The sequence below is a fragment of the Capsicum annuum genome, chromosome 2, assembly GCF_002878395.1.
Source record: "Capsicum annuum cultivar UCD-10X-F1 chromosome 2, UCD10Xv1.1, whole genome shotgun sequence".
NCBI classification, from domain to species: Eukaryota; Viridiplantae; Streptophyta; class Magnoliopsida; order Solanales; family Solanaceae; genus Capsicum; species Capsicum annuum.
This window is the reverse complement of record NC_061112.1, coordinates 142,598,705-142,618,434: the sequence shown is the minus strand read 5'-3', so window position 1 is coordinate 142,618,434 and position 19,730 is coordinate 142,598,705. Positions and strand designations below refer to the sequence as shown.

At 35.2% G+C, this 19,730-nt stretch overlaps 1 protein-coding gene across 1 annotated transcript; it reads right to left on the bottom strand.

Annotated features, from left to right (window-relative positions):
• Positions 1-10,635: 10,635 nt before the first annotated feature.
• LOC107858317 lies at positions 10,636-13,230 on the bottom strand. The gene is made up of 3 exons (XM_016702987.2): positions 12,223-13,230; positions 11,873-12,050; positions 10,636-11,417 (listed from the first exon to the last, which is right to left on the bottom strand). The coding sequence occupies exons 1-3, from the start codon at positions 13,228-13,230 to the stop codon at positions 10,636-10,638; spliced, it is 1,968 nt and encodes a 655-aa protein (XP_016558473.2).
• Between the last annotated feature and the right edge of the window lie 6,500 nt (positions 13,231-19,730).

Here is a 19,730-nt window from a genome sequence, read left to right as displayed (position 1 = left end):
CAGTAGTTTAAAACATGGAGATTTGGTTGATGTATATGTTGTTCACCAAATTAGTGAACCTATAGTTGTTAATGATGATGTGGCAGCCACTCCATCATTATTACTAGCTAGTAATGGTGATGTGGCAACCCCTTTTAAAACTGATAGGGCTGATGTGTCTTCATCTCATCCATTGGATATAAATGAAGATGAATATATAAATGAAAATTAGCCCCCTAGGGCAGACAAAGAAAAAGCTAAGGTTTCTTGTGAAGACTTAGGTGAAGGTCAAATTAATGATTTCTCCACATACCATCTTCAAACATCAGATTCTGAATTACATTCTGATATCATTGATTCTAATGATGATTCACTTTATGATGTTGATAAAAATGTTGAAGATTTGAGTGATTTTGATGAAGAGTTGCTTCAAGCTAAAAAATCTAACATTGAAAAACAAGCAAAAAAAAGGTTGACAAGGTGAATCTAGATGAGATACCATCTGGACTAGTAGGTATAGATGTTGGGTTTGAGGACATTTGTAAGAACAAAGGGGTTAGATATGAAGGCAAACTGGTAGGGATGACTCTTATTTTGATAGTTCAGATTTGGGTAGTGACATTAGTGATGAAGAGGAAGGAGATCCTGTTGATGATGATGAAGTGGTAGATCCACTACCTAGAACTTCATCTAGTAAGATCTACTTTGATAAAACTGCAAAGAAGGTATGTTTTCAGTTGTATATAGTTTTTTTGAATGCTGCTGAGTTTAGAGAGGCACTGCAGAGTTATTCTATTAAAAAAATTGTAAATCTTAAGTTGAAACCTAATGAGAAGGAAAGGGTAAGGGCAAAGTATCAGCATGAGGGTTGTCCTTGAGTTATTCTTGGAAGTGTTGATAACATAGGAAATTTTAGTGTGAGAACTTACTTCCCTGTACACGAGTATTCTAAAAGGACAAGAAATAAGATGTGTAACCTTTTGTGGATTAGTGAGCATTGTCGCACCCTATTTCGAACCGGTCGAAACAACACACAACGTATGGTGGCTACGTGTTTAATGTGACTCTTGGGTTTTGAAAATTCATTTTTTAGAGTCGCCACCTAACTTTTTGGAAAATTAGGAACAATCATTTTTTATGTAGAAAACTCTGTTTTGGTCTATCGAAAACATTTTGAGATTCTGAGTAAGGGTTTTGGTTACTCGAGGGGAGGTGTTAGGCACCCCTCAGAGCCTATCCGAAGATAGTCCTTACGCTTTAGTTTACGAAAATATTAGGAGAAGCTTTTAATCCGTTATTTGCTTAAAACAGTGATAAAAAAAATTTTGTTATTATTATTTTTTCATTTTTTGTTATCCAAAAAAAAAAAAGAACTTAAGGTACAACAAACGTGATGCTACCATGTATAAGGAAATATTGCAATCATCGCATATGAATGTTACATGAATATTTTAAGATATGAGAAGAATAACTTGTTATTTTTTATGATTTGGATAATATAAAGAGAAAAAAAAACTTTATCATCTTTACATGTATAAAGTTGAATAGGGGAATAAAATAAATTATTTTATAGCGTGTAATAATTTAAGACAAATGCGAATATGAATCTATAATATATTAAAAGTGTGAAGACCCTTAGAGAAGTGATTTGAATTTTTTACTTTCATTAAAAACACTTTCTTTAGACAAAACTTTCTTTTTACTATTTTTAAAAATTTATTATTTAATTATTTTTTATTATATTAACTAGATTTCCTAAAATATATGGGACTCCTAAAATATATGATAGGAGAATTAATTAATATTTTTCTTTCTACTTGACTTCTTAAAATATATGGGACTCCTAAAATATATGGTAGGAGAATTAATTAATATTTTTCTTTCTACTGTTCAATTAAAAAAATACTCCTAAAATAGGATTCTATTAAAGAAATACTTCTATAAATATTGAGATGTACGTTAAACTAGAGAACAAACCAGTTTGTCTATTGAAGAATATGATTGATGCTTATTTAACTTGATTCGATTGCATATCTAGATTGGTGGATGCTTGATTTTCTAACCCCCAACTTCTTCACTGTTTTTATCAACATAATAGAATTCAACACGTGTGTATATATATTAATAAAAATCAAAATCGAAACTTTGTGATCAATATTATATTTTTATTTTATAGTCTACAGGTCATAGATGAATTCCGATTGGCTTTGAAGAATTTCGTGTGTAAAGGTTAGGTTTAATTGTATTGTTTTGATATCTTTATTATCTTATTGTTTTATTTTAATTTACAAATGCTAGATGAATGTGGGTCGGCTTTGAAATTTTTTTCTAGGTTAATGTTAGGTTTAATTGTATTATCGTAATATCTCTATTTAGGGGCAGAGCTACATAGTTAGGGGTTCATCTGAACCCCTTTCGACGAAAAATTATACTATATATATATGGTTAAAATTATTTTTATGTAAGTATAGTAGATGTCGAACCTCATTTGGTTATATCGTGTGTTCATTTATGAACCCCCTTACTGAAAATTTTGGCTCCGCCACTCCGCCACTGTCTCTATTAGTTTGTTATTTTGTGGTAGTTTATAGTTCGTAGATGAATCTTCATCGGCTTTGAGAAATTTTTGTGTGTAAAATTTAAGTTTAATTGTATTATTTTGATATCACTTTTATCGTATTATTTTATTGTAGTTTACAGGTGATAGATAAATGTTGGTTGGCTTTGAGGAATTTTTTTATGTAAAGATTAGGTTTAGTTGTATTATTTTGATATCTCTATTATCGTATTAATTTGTTATTGTTTATAGCTGATAGATAAGTGTCAGACGACTTTGAGAAAATTTCTGTGTGTAAATATTAGATTTAATTGTATTAATTTGATGTCTCTGTTATTGTATTATTTTGTTGCAATTTACAGATGGTAGATGAATATCGATCGACTTTTAAAAATATTTTTGATAAAGATTAGGTTTAATAAATAAATTCTCCATCTTTACATACTCAAAAAATATTAAATTTAATTATTATATTCATCTTTATTATTTAAACAAATATCATATTTAAGGTAATGTTTGAACTAATTAAAGTGAGGTACACGCGCAAAGCGCGTACACCTAAACTAGTCTATATCTATAATATATTAAAAGTATGAAGACTCTTAGAAAAGTAATTTGAACTTTTTGCCCTTCATTAAAAGTCTTATCTTTAGACAGAATAGTCTTTTTACTATTTTTCTCAAATTATTATTTAGTTATTATTAATATTAGAAATTTGAAATTAATTAAAATCTTTATATGAGTTAGGAAAGAAAGTTCTAAATCAATTCAAATCTTACCTTATATGTAATTTATTAATAAATTAAATAAATAAAAAATAATGTTGATTTGAATTGAAAAGAACAAGAAAAAGAAGGTCCAAAGCAAAAAAGAGAAAAAAAAAGGAAAATACATAATTGGAAAGAAAATTTAATTGAATTGAAAAGGAAAAAGAAAAAGAAAACGTGTGGAGGTAAAAAGGAAAAAAAAAAATAAGAAAGAAAAAAGAAAAATAAAACAAAACATAAAAACAAAAAAGATTTACATTAAATAAATACAAATTGAATTGACAAAGAAGAAAAGTAAACTAAACCTAAAATTTCTGATAAAATTGAGAATTCTTCCTTTCTACAATAATACATCCACAATATAGTTCTTAAATAGTTTTTTCCTTTATTATCATTGTTCATAAATTTGATTGTGATTTAAGGTATGTTTTCTAAAATTTTTGTTTTTGATATTTACAATCTTGATAATATATATGATTAAAGAAATAAATTTGCTTGTGATTTAAGGTAAGTGTTTTTAAAATTTTAATTAGTATGTTCTTGAAGTTTATACTAATAAATTATCATGTATTCGTGATAGACAATTGCTAATTAAGAAGTTTTTAGTGAAATATTAATAGTATTTATGATTGAAGAGACAAATTTTCTTGTGATTTGAAGTAAGTTTTCTAAAATTTTAGTATGTTTTTAATGTTATAAAAATAAATTATCATGTATTTTTGTTAGACGATGTTTTTTGTGATTTTTTTATATTGACTTATATACAATAAATAATTTAAAATTAACTTATTTACAATTTTGACCAAATTCTTTGGATTATATTTCATCATAAGAAATTGGTTAGCCACTCTAATTGTATACGAATTTCTTTTTTTTTTCTTTTATCTACGTGAGATATTAGGAGATTTAGTTAAATTAACAATCTAGCTTTTAGAAAAGTACTAACTGAATTGAATTCTAATGATATCATATAATTTTATCCAAAAATAAAATTAAAAGAACTGAAAGTAGAATTTTAATCCAATGACTATATATTTATAGTATAATAGGCATGTTTATTTATTAATCAAGACATATTTATAGTTTACACGTCGTAGATAAACTTATAGGTGGTAGATGAATTTACATGTAGTAGATGAATGTCGGTCGATTTTGAGGATCTTTTTCAGATAAAGGTTAGGTTTAATTGTATTGTATTTATATCTCCGTTTTGAGAATTTTTTTGTTTAAAGGTTAAGTTTAGTTGTATTATTTTGATATCTCTATTATCTTATTATTTTGTTATAGCTCACAGGTGTTAGATGAGTGTCAAACGACTTTGAGAAATTTTTTGTGTAAATGTATCGTATTATTTTGTTATAGCTCACAGGTGTTAGATGAGTGTCAAACGACTTTGAGAAATTTTTTGTGTAAATGTTAGATTTAATTATATTATTTTGATGTTTCTATCATCATATTAGTTTGTTGCAGTTAACAGGTGGTAGATGAATGTCGATCGGCTTTGACATTTTTTTTTATAAAGGTTAGGTTTAATTAATTAAATCTCCAAAAGATGTTGAATTTAATTATTATATTCCTTTATTACAGAAACAAATATCTTATTTAGTGCAACGTTTGAACTCAATAAAGTGAGTATACCTAAACTAGTATATTTAAAAGTACGAAAAGATATAAAATTTTACTTAATTGGTGAAACTTAAATAGATTTAGATTAAAAATGAGCCAAAAGCAAAATGTGATAATATAATATATAGGCGTAACAAAATTGAGGTAATAACAATAATAATAATAATAATAATAATAATAATAATAATAATAATAATAATGGTGATAATAATAATATTAATAACGATGTTAATAGTAATAATAATAATAATAATAATTGAAACAGTAATAAATATTATGGTGTAAATAATAATGGTAATAATGGATATGATGTAAAATAGTTGTTGTGAAAATAATACGATGTACCATGTACGTGATAGCAAAGGAATATATATACCTCGCGTTTTCTAATCTCTTGAGAATCTAAAAATTCGAACGAACATAAAGATATAAAATAGCTTGAACGTTAGAGTTATGTACTAAAAAAAGGGTTAAAGTTGATGAATAAACTCCTTTGGGAAAATCTCAAGTTTTGATAACTTTCTTGATTAAGTTAAAACTAAAATTTTATTTATTTGTCTTTTGTTATAGTTTAAAGAAAAATGTGAAGATTGCTATGCTAATCTCATTTAAGATATCGGTAATGAGTTTTTCAAAAAGAATTATCCGATTATGCTAAAATATATTTTTCTTAGTGAAACCACATGTTATTTGCGAAAATCAGAATGTTAAAACTACCTCTAAAGGATCGACAAATAACAAGATAGCATAAATTTAATAATTAAGAAAAGTTAAAAAAAAAAAAACCAATGACAAAGTTAGTGTCATTCTAAAACTCAACATGACAAGTATAAATTAAATTCAAAGGAGATAAGAGATACTAGACTCCATTTCGGAGTTTGGGCTTCTAATCTGCGTGACTCCGAAGCTCTGCGATCCTAGTAGCATTAGACCTGATACCAGGATCGAGAATGAGTTCCATCGCAGAACTCCAACTCCTTGTGTGGGGCAGCGAAACTGGAGTGTTGACGTCAGGATATCTTCCGGCGATGAACTCAAACTACAAAACTCGAACAAAAACTGACAACAACAGAAACTCACGATTTTCACGACTTGCTTGTGACTTTCGCAAAAGTTCACTGATTTTGAGAGTTCTCCTTTTCTATTCGACCTTCAAAGCTTTTTTTTTTTTTTCAAATCTCTTTCTCCCTTTTTTCAACTTGTCCTCTAGGGTTCAAGAACACCCTATTTATAGGCTAAGTCCGGACTCAAAAGTCCAAATTTAAGGCCAAAATTAAAGAAAATTGAGATATGATTTTGAAATTCAAATCCAAATCTTCATTTTCCCACAACTATCATGATGGAATGCAAGATTTTTCAACTCTTATACCCGGTTTTGAGCTGATTTTCACTGTTCCGCAAATTTTTGGGGTGCAGAATATGGTTGTGCAGTGGTAGCTGGAGGTTTGTCGGCTATGGTTTGCTAGGGTGGTGGTGGAGAAGAAGAGAGAAGAAAGAAGGGGAGAAGAGAGGAGAGAAGAGGAGAGAGGGGCCATTGTTGCTGTTTTGTTCTGAATTGAAAAGATAGAAGAGATGGGAGATGGTCACTGTAGGCGTGAGGGAAAAAAGCCATATTATCGGCTGATTTTGTTGACTAAAATATGAGTCGTCTGATCATTTGATCGGACGGTCTAAATTTAATATAAAGATAAAAAAAATAGATAAATAAAAATAATAATAAATAAATTATATATAAAAAAAAGAAGTAAATAATTAGAATTTTTGAGATCATTGGACATGAAATTTTGACGGACTCGGTTAATTCGTGCTAGCCGGGTGATTTTGGACTTGTTTTGATTCGTTCGATATTTTGATCGGATGATCCTGAAGAGATTACCCCTTAAAAAATAAAATAAAAGGAAAAATGTATGTATACACAGACAAATATATGAAAGATTGATTTGAAACGACTATTTTTCTGATTCTCTCGATATTTGATCGGACGGTTCGAATTTAATTTAAAGAGAAGAGAAAAGGGAGAAAATAAATATATAGATAATAAAAATAAAATAAAATTATATATATCTACATATATATAAAAATAACTAAAAAATTTCAGGATCCTTTGAATTTAAAATAAATCGACGGATCAGATTAAATTGTATCGGTTGAAGTGGAATGGCAGAGCGGGTATAGAAATTATACTGAGTTTCCGGCTAATTTTCAGACTTTTGGCTGAAACTTATAGAATAATGGTTGGGTTCGGATGAAATAAAAATTAAAGTTGGATTATTGTTGGTTCGAATACTCTTTTCCTACTGAAATTAATTTTATTGATGCTTCTTTTTATCCTAAAATTATTTTTTGGTTTGTACATTCATAAATTACAGACATAATTTGAATACGTGTCTAATTTAATATATTTATTTTATTTTTAGATTTATTTAATATTAACAAAACATACTTGTATATATGTGTGTAGCAATAAGAATATAAATAAATATATCTGAAATAAGAATATAATAAAAAATATATTTAGCTTATATAACAAAATATACATATGTATGTGGTCACAATATAGCCTTAAAAGAAATAAAAGATGCGACTGCGATTACCAAAAGATATTTTTTTGTGATTTTGATGTTAAAATATTTAATTATATTTGATTAAAATATTTCATTTATAATAAAAAATAAATTTCCTTTATTTTAAAAATTTGTAGAAATAGAGAAAGCAAAAATACGAATCTTATTGAGAATTAGTTAGGGACAAGAACATCAATGAAATTAAATAGAGGGAAAGAACAAGCCAAAATTGGGTGTCAACAGTTGCCCTTGAGTGGACAAAGATTTATGTGAAAATCTTTGGGCAGTCACGTTGACGTAACCAATTTTGTCTCAGGCAAAGCAAATGTTTGGGAGATTATGGTCGGGCTCTGGGTTTCGAGCTGCCTACATATCTCGAAGTTCACGAGAAGTCAGGCTATTTGTAGTTCGAACAAAATTTTGATAAATATCAAAACTTTGCCCTAGTGTAGAATTATGGTAACACTGGGTTCTTTCAAGGATGATAACAAAGATTTCAGCATGAATGAAATGGATACAGGCGCACTTATCCCTGAATTGGTTGTTTGAGATGACTGAGAATGAGACATTGCTGGATAACAATATTTTCTGAGGATTTTGAGGAAAAAGGAGATTGCGGATTTTCAAAATTGCCCCAGTGTCGGATTAAGACGACACTGGGTGATAAAAATTTATAAAAAAAAGAGCTTTGAGTCGAATTGAATTTCTTCGCCGGAATCCTTGACGTAGCTAGGGATGCTTGACATTTCGCTAGCTTGCTCCAGTTTGCTGCTAAGAGGGTAGTTCCATGTTGTATTGCATGTTCCTGCAAAACAGGTAAAAGAGGTGAAAAGTACCTGTTTGTTCAAAAGTTGTAAATTGAAATTGTAATGTAATGAGTGGAGTTCAGATATTCAAACTAGTATTGTCTCCGTTTGTGGAGGCCTCCAACTGGCGGGGAAATAACTGAAATATAAATAGCCTCTGTCGACTGAGTAGTCGCTTGAAAGTAAAAGCCTCCATCGGCTGGGCAGTAATTGAAATGTAAATAGCCTCCGTAGGCTAAAATATAAATAACCTCCGTTGGCTAAGAAGCTGCTGAAATGTAAATAGCCTTCGTCGACTGAGTAGGAACTGAAATATAAATAGCCTCCATCGGCTGAAACATAAATAGCCTCCGTCGGCTGAAATGTAAATAGCCTCCGTCGGCTGAAATGTAAATAGCCTCTGAAGATGGGATATTTTCCCAAAGGTAAACTGCCTCGTATTTGTCAAAACGACCCACAGTCTGAACTAGATGACGGTATTGCTGCTGGACTTGATGTTGTTGTGATAGTGGCTTTCTTACGCGTTTGCTTATATACAGTCCTTGCCCCGTGGAATTTCGACTTTATTGAAGTCAGACTACACTCTCCGATTTGCGGAGTTTGTTGAGAGAAGTAAATAGCCTAGTCTTACTATGAGGACCCTCTTTTCTTAGTTTCTGACTCGGGTCTTCAAAATGTACCTGCAAAAGAATTCGAACAAAACTTTTAGAGTTTGTGAGGACTAGTATAAATGTATGTATAGAGAATAAAGTAAGGAAAGAATATTTGGCTTATGTCGTAGTGGTAAGCCGCATGATGCCCCTGATACTATCCCAAAGCTTGACTTGATGTAGTCTTCCAATTCCTGTTTTCTTGTGCTCAAAGAAAAATTCTTAGTTGGGAGGGGGTGTTGATTTGTGTCGACTTGGGGATCCTGGCTTTGTTTATGGAATTCTCCAACACTCCCTCGGTTTCTCGATCAATCCCAAGATCGGAGTTTCAGTAGGTGGGAAAGTTGGAAAGTATAGTGAAAAATACATATAGATATATATGTTTTTTGCAAATCTATTACGTATATATTAAGTATATGTAGTAATCCTTTATCGTTTTTTAGATTATGACACGTTCGGAAATCCGTTAAGCCTCTATTGTTGATCGCGACCCCTGTAGCCTTATCCTTCGAGTGGAGCTTCTCTGACTGTCGAAGCTACGACGATTCTGGCGGTGAGATCTCTTATATTTTGAGGCTACACCATGAGCAGAGAGGATTTTCCTAAAGGTGAGACCGAACCTTCCAGGTTGCCTACGTATCCTTAAAATAGGAATCAGGTCTGCACGTAGTTCGAGGGTGGAAAAGAAAAATGAAATATAGCGACCGAGTCTGACTCAGACTGTCTACATATCTAAGTGGAATCAGGTCATGACGTATTTCAAATACAATAGGAGAACTGAAAATATGAAATGCAGTGACCGAGCTTGACTCAGGCTGCCTACGTATCCTAAGGATAGGAATCAGGTCATAACGTAGCTCAATACAAAAGATAGAGTAAAATAACGAAATGATCGGGACTGACTCAGGCTGCCTACGTATCCAAGTGGAATCAGGTCTGGCTGTAGTTCAGTACAATAAAAGGGTAAAATATGAAGGGACCGAATCCGATGTGGATTGCCTACGTATCCCGTCGTGGGAAGTCAGGTCGAGCGTAGTTTTGAATATATGAAGGATGATGTTTTGGGTTTTCTAAGGGAAACCAAACCCTATGTGGGTTGCCTACGTATCCCGCCGTGGGAAGCCAGGCTAATACGTAGTTCTGTTACATTAGAGAAAATGCAAAAGTACAAAGAGATAACTACTATCCCTAATGTCTTCAAATGTTGAACTTCTCGATGGCGTATGAATTGATCGGCTTCGTGCTTACCGTGCCATCCATCTCTGCAAGTATTACTGCTCCTCCTGGAAGTACTCGGTGGACTATGTAGGGACCTTGCCAATTTGGCGCAAATTTCCCTTTGGCTTCATCTTGGTGAGGGAATATCTTCTTCAATACCAATTGTCCTGGTGTAAATTGATGAGGTTTGACCTTCTTGTTGAACGCCTTGATCATTCTATTTTGATATAGTTGACCATGACAGACCGCATCCAATCTCTTCTCGTCAATGAGCATCAATTACTCGATCCTGCTACAAATCTATTCAACATCATCTAGACCGACCTCCTGGATGACTCTCAATGAGGGTATCTCCACTTCTGCAGGTATCACTACTTCCGACCCATAAACCAACATGTAGGGAGTTTCCCCAGTGGATGTTCTGATCGTGGTGCGATAGCCGAGAAAAGCATATGGTAGCTTCTCATGCTATTCCTTATTATCGTCCCCTATCTTCCTCAAAATCTTCTGGATATTCTTGTTTGTAGCTTCAACTGCTCTATTCATTTGTGGTCGATACGCCGTGGAATTTCGATGAGAGATCTTAAACCTTTCACAAATCTCTCTCATTAGGTCGCTATTGAGATTAGCCCCGTTATCTATTATGATTGACTTTGGAATTTCAAACTGACAGACTAAGTTGTTGCGAACAAAATCTGCCACCACTTTTTTGGTTACGACCTTATGTGTTGAGGCCTCAACCCACTTTGTGAAGTAAGCGATAGCGACCAAGATAAAATGGTGTCCATTGGATGCAGGAGGCTCTATAGGCTCAATAACATCCATGCCCCAAGTGGAAAACGGCCAAGGATAACCCATCACATTGAGCTCGTGTGGCGGAACTCGTATAAAGTCTCTGTGAACTTGACATTGGTGACACTTCTGCACGTATCGAATGCTATCCCTCTCCATGGTCATCCAAGAGTATCCAGCTCTCAAGATTTTCTTTGCAAGCATGAAACCGTTCATGTGAGGTCCACATGTCCCTGCATGTATCTCCTCTAACAATCTTGTGGCCTCTGTGGCATCGACGCATTGTAGCAATCCTAGGTTTGGAGTTCTACTATATAGGATTTCCCTGTTTAAAAAGAAGTGATTGGCCATCCTTCTTAAAGTCCTCTTCTGTTTGCCAGTAGCGCCTTCTGGATATCCTCCTGCTCCAAGTAACCTCTTAATGTCGTAGTACCACGGCTTTCCATCTGGCTCTTCATCTACATGGAAATAGTAGGTTTATTGTTCGTGTATCTCCACTTTGACGGGATCGATGTAATTCTTATCTGGATGCTGAATCATTGAGGATAGTGTCGCCAAGTCATCGGCGAACTCATTTTGAATTCAAGGGACATGCTTGAATTCGATCTTCATAAACCTTTTGCTCAATTCCTTAACACATTGCACATAAGGAAGGATTTTGAAATTCTTGGTGGTCTATTCTCCTTGCACCTGATGGATCAACAAATCTGAATCTTCTATCAACAATAACTCTTTAATGTCCATGTCTACTGCCATCCTAAGCCCGAGAGTGCAAGCCTCATATTCTGCCATGTTATTCGTGCAAGAAAACCTAATCTTCGCCGAGATTGGGTAGTGTTGACCTGTTTCTGAAACTAGGACTGCTCCAATTTGACTCTTTTGAATTTCGTTGCTTCATCAAAGAACATCCTACATCCATCATATGGTTCTGAGATGTCTTCTCCCTCAAACAACACCTCTTCATCAAGAAAGTAGGTATAGAGCGGCGTGTAATCTTGATCCACTGGATTTTCTGCGAGGTGATTAGCCAAAGCTTGTTCTTTGACGGCTTTTTGTGTCACGTACACAATGTCAAACTCACTCAACAAGATCTGCCATTTTGCCAACTTTCAAGTAGGCATTGGCTTCTGAAATATGTACTTGAGTGGATCCATTCTCAAAATTAAGTATGTGGTATACGCAGACAGGTAGTGCCTTAACTTTTGTGCAACCCAGGTCAATGCGCAATAGGTCTGCTCCAACAATGTATACCTAGGTTCATACAGTGTGAACCTTACTCGGGTAGTAAATGGCTTGCTCTTTCCTCCCTGTATCATCATGCTGCCCTAACACACATCCAAAGGCATTATCCATAATGGATAGATATAATAACAATGGCTTTCCCAGTTTTGGTGGAACCAATACTAGTGGGTTAGACAAATACTCTTTGATTTTGTCAAAAGCCTTTTGACATTCTTCAGTCCATCCGGTGGCGATGTCTTTCTTCAACAACTTGAATATTGGTTCACAAATTATTGTGGACTGAGCTATAAACTGACTAATGTAATTGAGTTTTCCCAAGAAGCTCATTACGTCCTTTTTGGTCTTAGAAGATGGTAAGTCTTGGATTGCTTTTATCTTGGATGGGTCCAACTCTATACCTCTCCTACTAACAATGAATTCCAATAACTTTCCTGCGGGAACTCCAAAGGTGCATTTAGCTGGATTCAACTTTAGGTCGTACCTTCGCAGCCTTTCAAAGAACTTTTGTAAATCATCCAAATTGTCCGAACTCTTTTTAGATTTGATGACGACGTCATCCACATACACCTCAATCTCTTTATGGATCATATTGTGGAAAAGAGTGGTTATGTCCCTCATATACGTTGCGCCGACATTCTTGAGTCCAAACGGCATTACCCTATAGCAGTATACTCCCCACGGAGTAATGAAATCTGTCTTTTCTGTATCATTCTTGTCCATCAAAATTTGATGATATCCCGTAAAATAATCAACAAATGACTGCAACTCATGTTTCAAGCAATTATTAATGAGAATGTGAATATTTAGGAGAGGGAAATCATCTTTTGGACTAGCCTTGTTGAGATCCCGATAATATACACATATTTTTATATTCCCATCCTTCTTTGGTATGGGCACGATGTTGGCAACCAGGTGGGATAAGTCATGACCCTCACAACGTTGGCTTCTATTTGTTTGGTCACCTCTTCCTTGATTCTCAAACTCAAATTGGGCTTGAATTTCCTCGTCTTTTACTTCATCGGTGGACATGCGGGGTTAGTTAGCAGTCAATGCGAAACGATATCGGTGTTTAAACTAGGCATGTCGTTGTAAAACCAAGCAAATACATCAATGTATTGCTTGAGCAGACTTATCAATTCCTGCTTCCTTTCAGCCTCCAAGTGTATGCTGACTCGAATTTCCTTTGCCGTTTCTTCATCACCCAAATCGACGACCTCGATTTCATCCATATTAGGCTTCTTCTGACTCTTAAGTTTCTCGATCTCATGAGGCAGGTTTTCAGGCATCATGCTCTCATCGTACTCCTCGTAATCTTGTTCATCGCTTGTATTTTTCTCAACGAATTCGTTACACATCATAATCGTGGAATGAGGATTTTTATTATCATTTGTGCAAGACTCCTGACAAAACAGAGATGAGTTGGTGGTCCAGTTCTGCAAGGCTTCTCCAGGATCGGCATCACGGATGGTGAGCTTCTTGAAAGCTATCTCTGATTTTTCTTCGATCATGGCCACAAACAAATTTCCTATTCCTTCTGTGATATCTTCATCATCTGTTTGTTCTGAAACCAGGACTTGGGCTGGCACAAATATCGTCATTCTAAATCCTTTACTGAAGGTTACTCCAGAAATAGGATCATATCCAAGCCTTGTAGTACCCTTCTGCTGCTTTAATTGGATTGGCTGGACTATATCATCAGCTCTAGGTCCCAGTCCTGTCTTAGGCTGATACCCATATTTCAACATCTCTGACGCAACCATCTTTTTAGCATTCGACATTTCCGCTTCAGCTGGCATTACTTCCTCATTGATCTTTGCTGCTTACATGATCTCCAGAGTATGGAAAGTGGCTCCATATAACTCCTCGGTAACTGGGACTAAATTGACAGAATAAATGGGCTGACTAACTTCTCCATGGATAGTAAATTCTGTGCGACCCCATTCAAACTTTACGCATTGATGAAGAGTGGAAGGAACGGCTCTTGACATATGGACCCATGGTCTCCCCAGCAACATGTGTTAGCTAGATGACACATCCATGACCTGAAAGAGGATAGGAAATTCTGTTGGTCCTATCTGTAGTGTTAAGTAAATTTCCCCGATGACACTCCTTTGTGACCCATCAAAGGCTCTAACCTTAACCCGACTCTTCCTTATATTTTCTATATTGACACTCAAATCCCTTAAAGTGGAGAACGGATAGATATTGCAACCCGAACCATCATCGATCAAGACCCTGTTTACAATCTTGTCATGATATTTGACCACAATATGGAGCGCTTTGTTATGTGCAGCCCCTTCTGAAGGTAACTCATCATCATAGAAAGAGACCTTATTTGCCTCTACCACTCGCCCGATTCCTGCGGCCAAAATCTCGCTAGTTTTCTCCTTTGGTATGCTAATCCTAGATAACACTTCCATCAAAGCATTTCTATGGGCTTCAGAACTCATAAGAAAAGACATGATGGAGAGGTAGGCCGGTGTCTTCTTGAGTTGATCTTCGACTGAATAGTCCTTGTGCTGCATCTTCTTCTAAAATTCTGCAGCTTAAGCATCTGTGATATTTTTCCTTGGGTTTTGATCTTTCTCGAGAACTCCATGGTTTGGTTCCTCTAGTGCATAACACCTTCCCGACCTAGTCATCCCTTGAGCCGCAACAGCGTATATTATTTTTCCCCTGGCTTTAGCTCAATAGTCCCATGGGACTGCCTTGGTGTCATAGTCGGTCCTCCAAGTGGCTAAATTGGTCACTACGACTCTCGATAGTTAGGTTTAAACAATTATAGGCTCTCTCAACTAAACTGTGATAAATGGCTGTGATGGGGATGCAGTGGGGATTTCTTTTGCGTTCCATTTGGTCACAATAGTTTCTTCCAAATCATACTCCTCCTCTGGAGTAATCATATTGACTTCCCAATTTCCATGATTTGGCAAGGGGTTATTGTTCACATTTAGAGCTGCGGCGGTGCATTTGATGATACCCCTTCTTATCAGAGACTCATTTTGATTCTTCAAGCTGTAACAGTTTTTTGTATCGTGCCCTTGGATTCCTGAGTGATAGGGGCACCGCTTGCTACCGTCAAAGTTACGAGAGGTCGGATTAGGGGCCTTTCCCTTAATTGGATGCAATAAACCGACAACCCTCAACCTTTCAAACAACTGGGCTAAAGGTTCTGCAATCGGTGTATAGGTGCGGGTATTTCTGGTTTCAAAGTTTGAGCGTTGTTTGGGTGCATAGGCTGGTCTATTTTGGTGAGCTGGAGCTTGGATAGGGGCGTATGGTCTTGGTGGATTTTGGTATGTTGGAGCTCAAGGTGGATTATAATGCGGTTAAGTATTATACACTGGGACGTGTGCAACAATTTGGGGGTTGTTAGGGTAATGGTGGGAAGAATTTCTAGGTCGGTAATACAGTGTGACGGCTGAGACGTCTTCCCTCTTTTTCTTGTTACCATTAATGGAACCAGTCTGCATGGCCTTACTCGCAGCTTGTAATGCAACCATAGATTGGATCTTCCCCGACTTGATGCCTTCTTCTATGAAATCTCCTATTTTGACAAATTCTACAAACTTTTGGCCCATCATTGACATCATCTTGTCAAAGTAAACACCCTCTTGTGCTCGGATAAAATATTTGGAGAGCTTAATTTCATCCAGTGGAGGCTGGATCCTTGCAACCTTGGTCCTCCAACGCCATACGTATTCTTTAAATGACTCTGATGGCTTCTTCTGTATGTTAGCCAATGAAAACCTGTTTGGGGCAATCTCAGTGTTAAACTTAAAGCGACTCATGAAGTCCTCAGCCATTTCTCGCGAGTCACGCCACTTACGGGGGTCTTGTCGGGTGTACCAAGTTAAAGCTTCTCTTGACAAGCTCCGAATGAAAAACTTCATCCTCAACTTCTCGTTTCTTCCTACATAGACCAACTTATCGCAGTATGCCCTGAGATATGCATGCGGGTCACCCTTTTCGTCAAACACATCAAACTTTGGTGGTTTGTACCCCATTGGCATGTCGATGTCTGGAATAATGCATAAGTCATCGTAGTCCAGGCTTTCAGTCTCTCTGCTGACTTGCATGTTTCTAAATGCCCTCTTGAGGCTTTCGAATTGGGCTGCTATCGACCCTTCTTCACTTGATTGTACATCTTTTCCCAATCTGGTATGTTGATTAACCTCATGTGGAACCTTAAGAGTCACAGATGTTGCAAAGGCAGAAGCTTCGGTAGCATATACAGGTGGCACAAGTATCTCACAAGTGACATATGCCTCAGGTATATGCTGCATCTCTGGATGTATGAGGATAGTAAATTTTTGAGCAGGAAACAAATAAGCAGACGACGTCCCGGCAGTGGGTTGAAGAGCTGTTGCGGCTTAAGCATATGGTATATTTGCTTGGTTAGCGGGAGCGCCTGGAGGTAATTCAATACTTGGAGCCTGTATCTGAGCGGGAAAGCTAGCTATTGTAAGCTTGGTTAAATCCCGCATTTGACGTAGCTCTTCCTTTAATACTTCAATTTCTTGCGCCATATTGGCCATTTGCTCGTCGTTTTGAGTTTCTGATAGCTTCTGCGAGCTTTTGGCTTCATCTATGGTTATCATCACGGCCTTTTCATTATTGGTCATTTTTTTTTAGATCGAAGGTTGTACTGAGATTCTGCTAGTTTTCCAATTGACACAAATCAACTTTCTTTTTCTTTTATTTGGGGAATTAATAAACAAAAGGAAAGATAGAAAAAAAGAAAACTATGTTAGTTTAGGCAATAATGAATGTTGACACCCAATTTTGCTCTCCGTGCCTAATATTAATGTCTTCAGGCTTTTTGTTCGTTAAAGGGAACGAAGCATAATTTTCACATCTTTTTATAATTGTTTGATAAATTATTGATAATTATCCTTTCTTTAGGATTTTAATCAAGTTTTTGTCATATTTTTATTTTTTATAATTTATTAATAATTTTTCTAATTTTAGGATTTTTATCAATTCATTATCGTTCTTAACATTTTACAATCACCCGTATACGTGCACGATATGACGTCATATATATATATATATTTTACAGTATTTTTAAATTAATTATATTTTATTAATTTTAATATTCTTTACATTTTTTCATTCAACATCTATAATTTACAGTGCGCAAACGCTGAGTCGGATCAATTATTTTTGTGCAGTATAATAATTCGATGTCTTATCACATCCGACAACGACTACACAATAATGTCTTGTCACATCTAACAATGACCACACAATGACACTACACTTTGAATAATTACTTTGTTCGTTGGTCAAAAGGATGAAAATCTTTTGGCCAATAACTTAAGGATCTAAGGGTGTTCTATTATAAAAAAAAAGTACACTCCTTTATCCATTGGATAAAAGGGGTGCTCAATTTTTTTGAATAAACAGGTGGCGGGAGGCCAAAAAAAAAGATCGGCTCCTTCTCTCTCATTCAAACGTCTCCATAACCCTCTCTCTTCTCACATACTACACAACACAAAACACATACTTGAAGGGATACACACTACCATATCTCCATTTTTTTTCTCACAAAATACATACACTACAAAACACCTATGTACAACACACACAAAAGGACTCCATTTTCTTTCTTAACATGTTTTTCCTCTCTTTATCACCACCAACTCTAACTACTCTCTTCCTCTTTATCTCTCCCATGACAAGCAACAACCACCATAACATCTCCGGCCACCTTCATGCCTTTTCCCCTCTCTTTCCCGCTGCACCACCATCAAATCGGCAAACCCCTTACCACCAGAACAATAGTAGCAACCAACGACAGCAGCAGCCGGCGGATTTGCCATCACTGTTGCATCTTCAACCAAACAATCATCGAATTTTTGGCCTCCGATTTGCAACCAGCCCCGCCCCCTCTCTTCTTATACCATCTCTCGCCGCTGCCTCGCCGAAGGTGGTGACCGGCGAGGTTCAAACCTCCAGCCATACCACCCCTTCCCCTTTTCCCCGCGTCTCACCGGAATTGGTCTTCGGCGGGTGATCCTTTAGTCGAAATGAAATTGCACTGCCTTTTCATCCATTGTTATCGTCAAATATGACCGGATTTGGCGTTACCATTAATGTGTTGCTCCAGCGATACTCGTCGTGAAAGTAACCTTTCCAATCCCCTTTACAATTATTTGATATTTTTTTATGGGGTTTGAATTTTGCAATGAGATTTTATCTTGATTCAATTTTGTTTAATTTTGTTGACTGTCTGTTGCTGCCTGCCTTGACTGCTGTCTTACATTAGTTTATTAATTTCAGTTGATTTGCTAATAGTCTTGTATTTTGGAGACTGTTTTTACTGATTTGTGATGCGCTACACTGATAAGGAACAAATATTGTATCTATATGCTTCTATCCTGGCGGTGTTGTTTTGATTATCAATGAGTCATTATTTGGACATTTTTAGTAACCCACGTGTTTGCCTTTATTTTTTGTTTACTTTTTGTTGATAATGTTTCTTGCTTTACTTTTTTTTGTTGAATATTGCCTTTACTTTTGGTTTGTTGACTATTTATTGCTTATAACTTTATGGGTTTGAGCCGTTTTTGGATTAATTTTACTCTTTTATTGCTTTATCAGTTTAAATTAATAAAGATTACGATACTACACATTTGTCCGATGGAAAATTATTATTAATTTGAGGCCTCCGTAAACAAAAGACGGACTTTACGTGTACAGATACGTAATAAAAAATATTTTTTGGGCGATGATGAAACTTTATAACAACACAAGATTTTACAATTCAGATTTTGACATGATGATTTAGGACGGCCAATTAATTGAGCAGCCACTTCGTAGCAAAATGATTTAGGATGACCAATCAATTGAGCAACCATTTCGCAGTTATGACTTTATCTGAGCCCACTTTTTAACAAAAAAATATCTTTTTAAATATTTATATACACACATACTTGTTCAATTTATTTTGATTATTATGTATTCATTACTAACATTTTTACAAATGTTTATACGGCTTATTTGGATTATTCGTCGAGAGTTGCATTCAAAGATGCCCTTTTAATTTTTTTAAAATAGGGTATGACAGAATGACGACTCTGCTGGGGACGAGGAGACGTTCTAACCATGATCGACTCAATTTTCAATCGAGGGAGGTATTTTTACATTTTTTGTATATGATTAAATTCTTTACCTATTACACTGCAAATTATGTAAATTTGCTCATAAATTCTTTATATTTTTTTATCATGCTTAGTTTAGGATTTTTATGCTTTATTATGTTATTCGTTTTACATATTTTTATATCATGCTATGTGTGAAAGGACGCAGGCCAAATCCAAACTTGTGTTCCTTATTTGTTTGAATAACACTACTTGTTACTGCTTTATCAGTTGCATTTTTCTATCGAGTCTTTGGCCGTACACATTTCACACATTGTGGTACACGCGAGGGGTGTACTGCAATCCTCCGAACCTTCTTTGGATTCCTTAGTTTCAGAGTCGGTGCAGTTAGGTTAGTGCACCTTCTCGCAAATATTCAGTCCC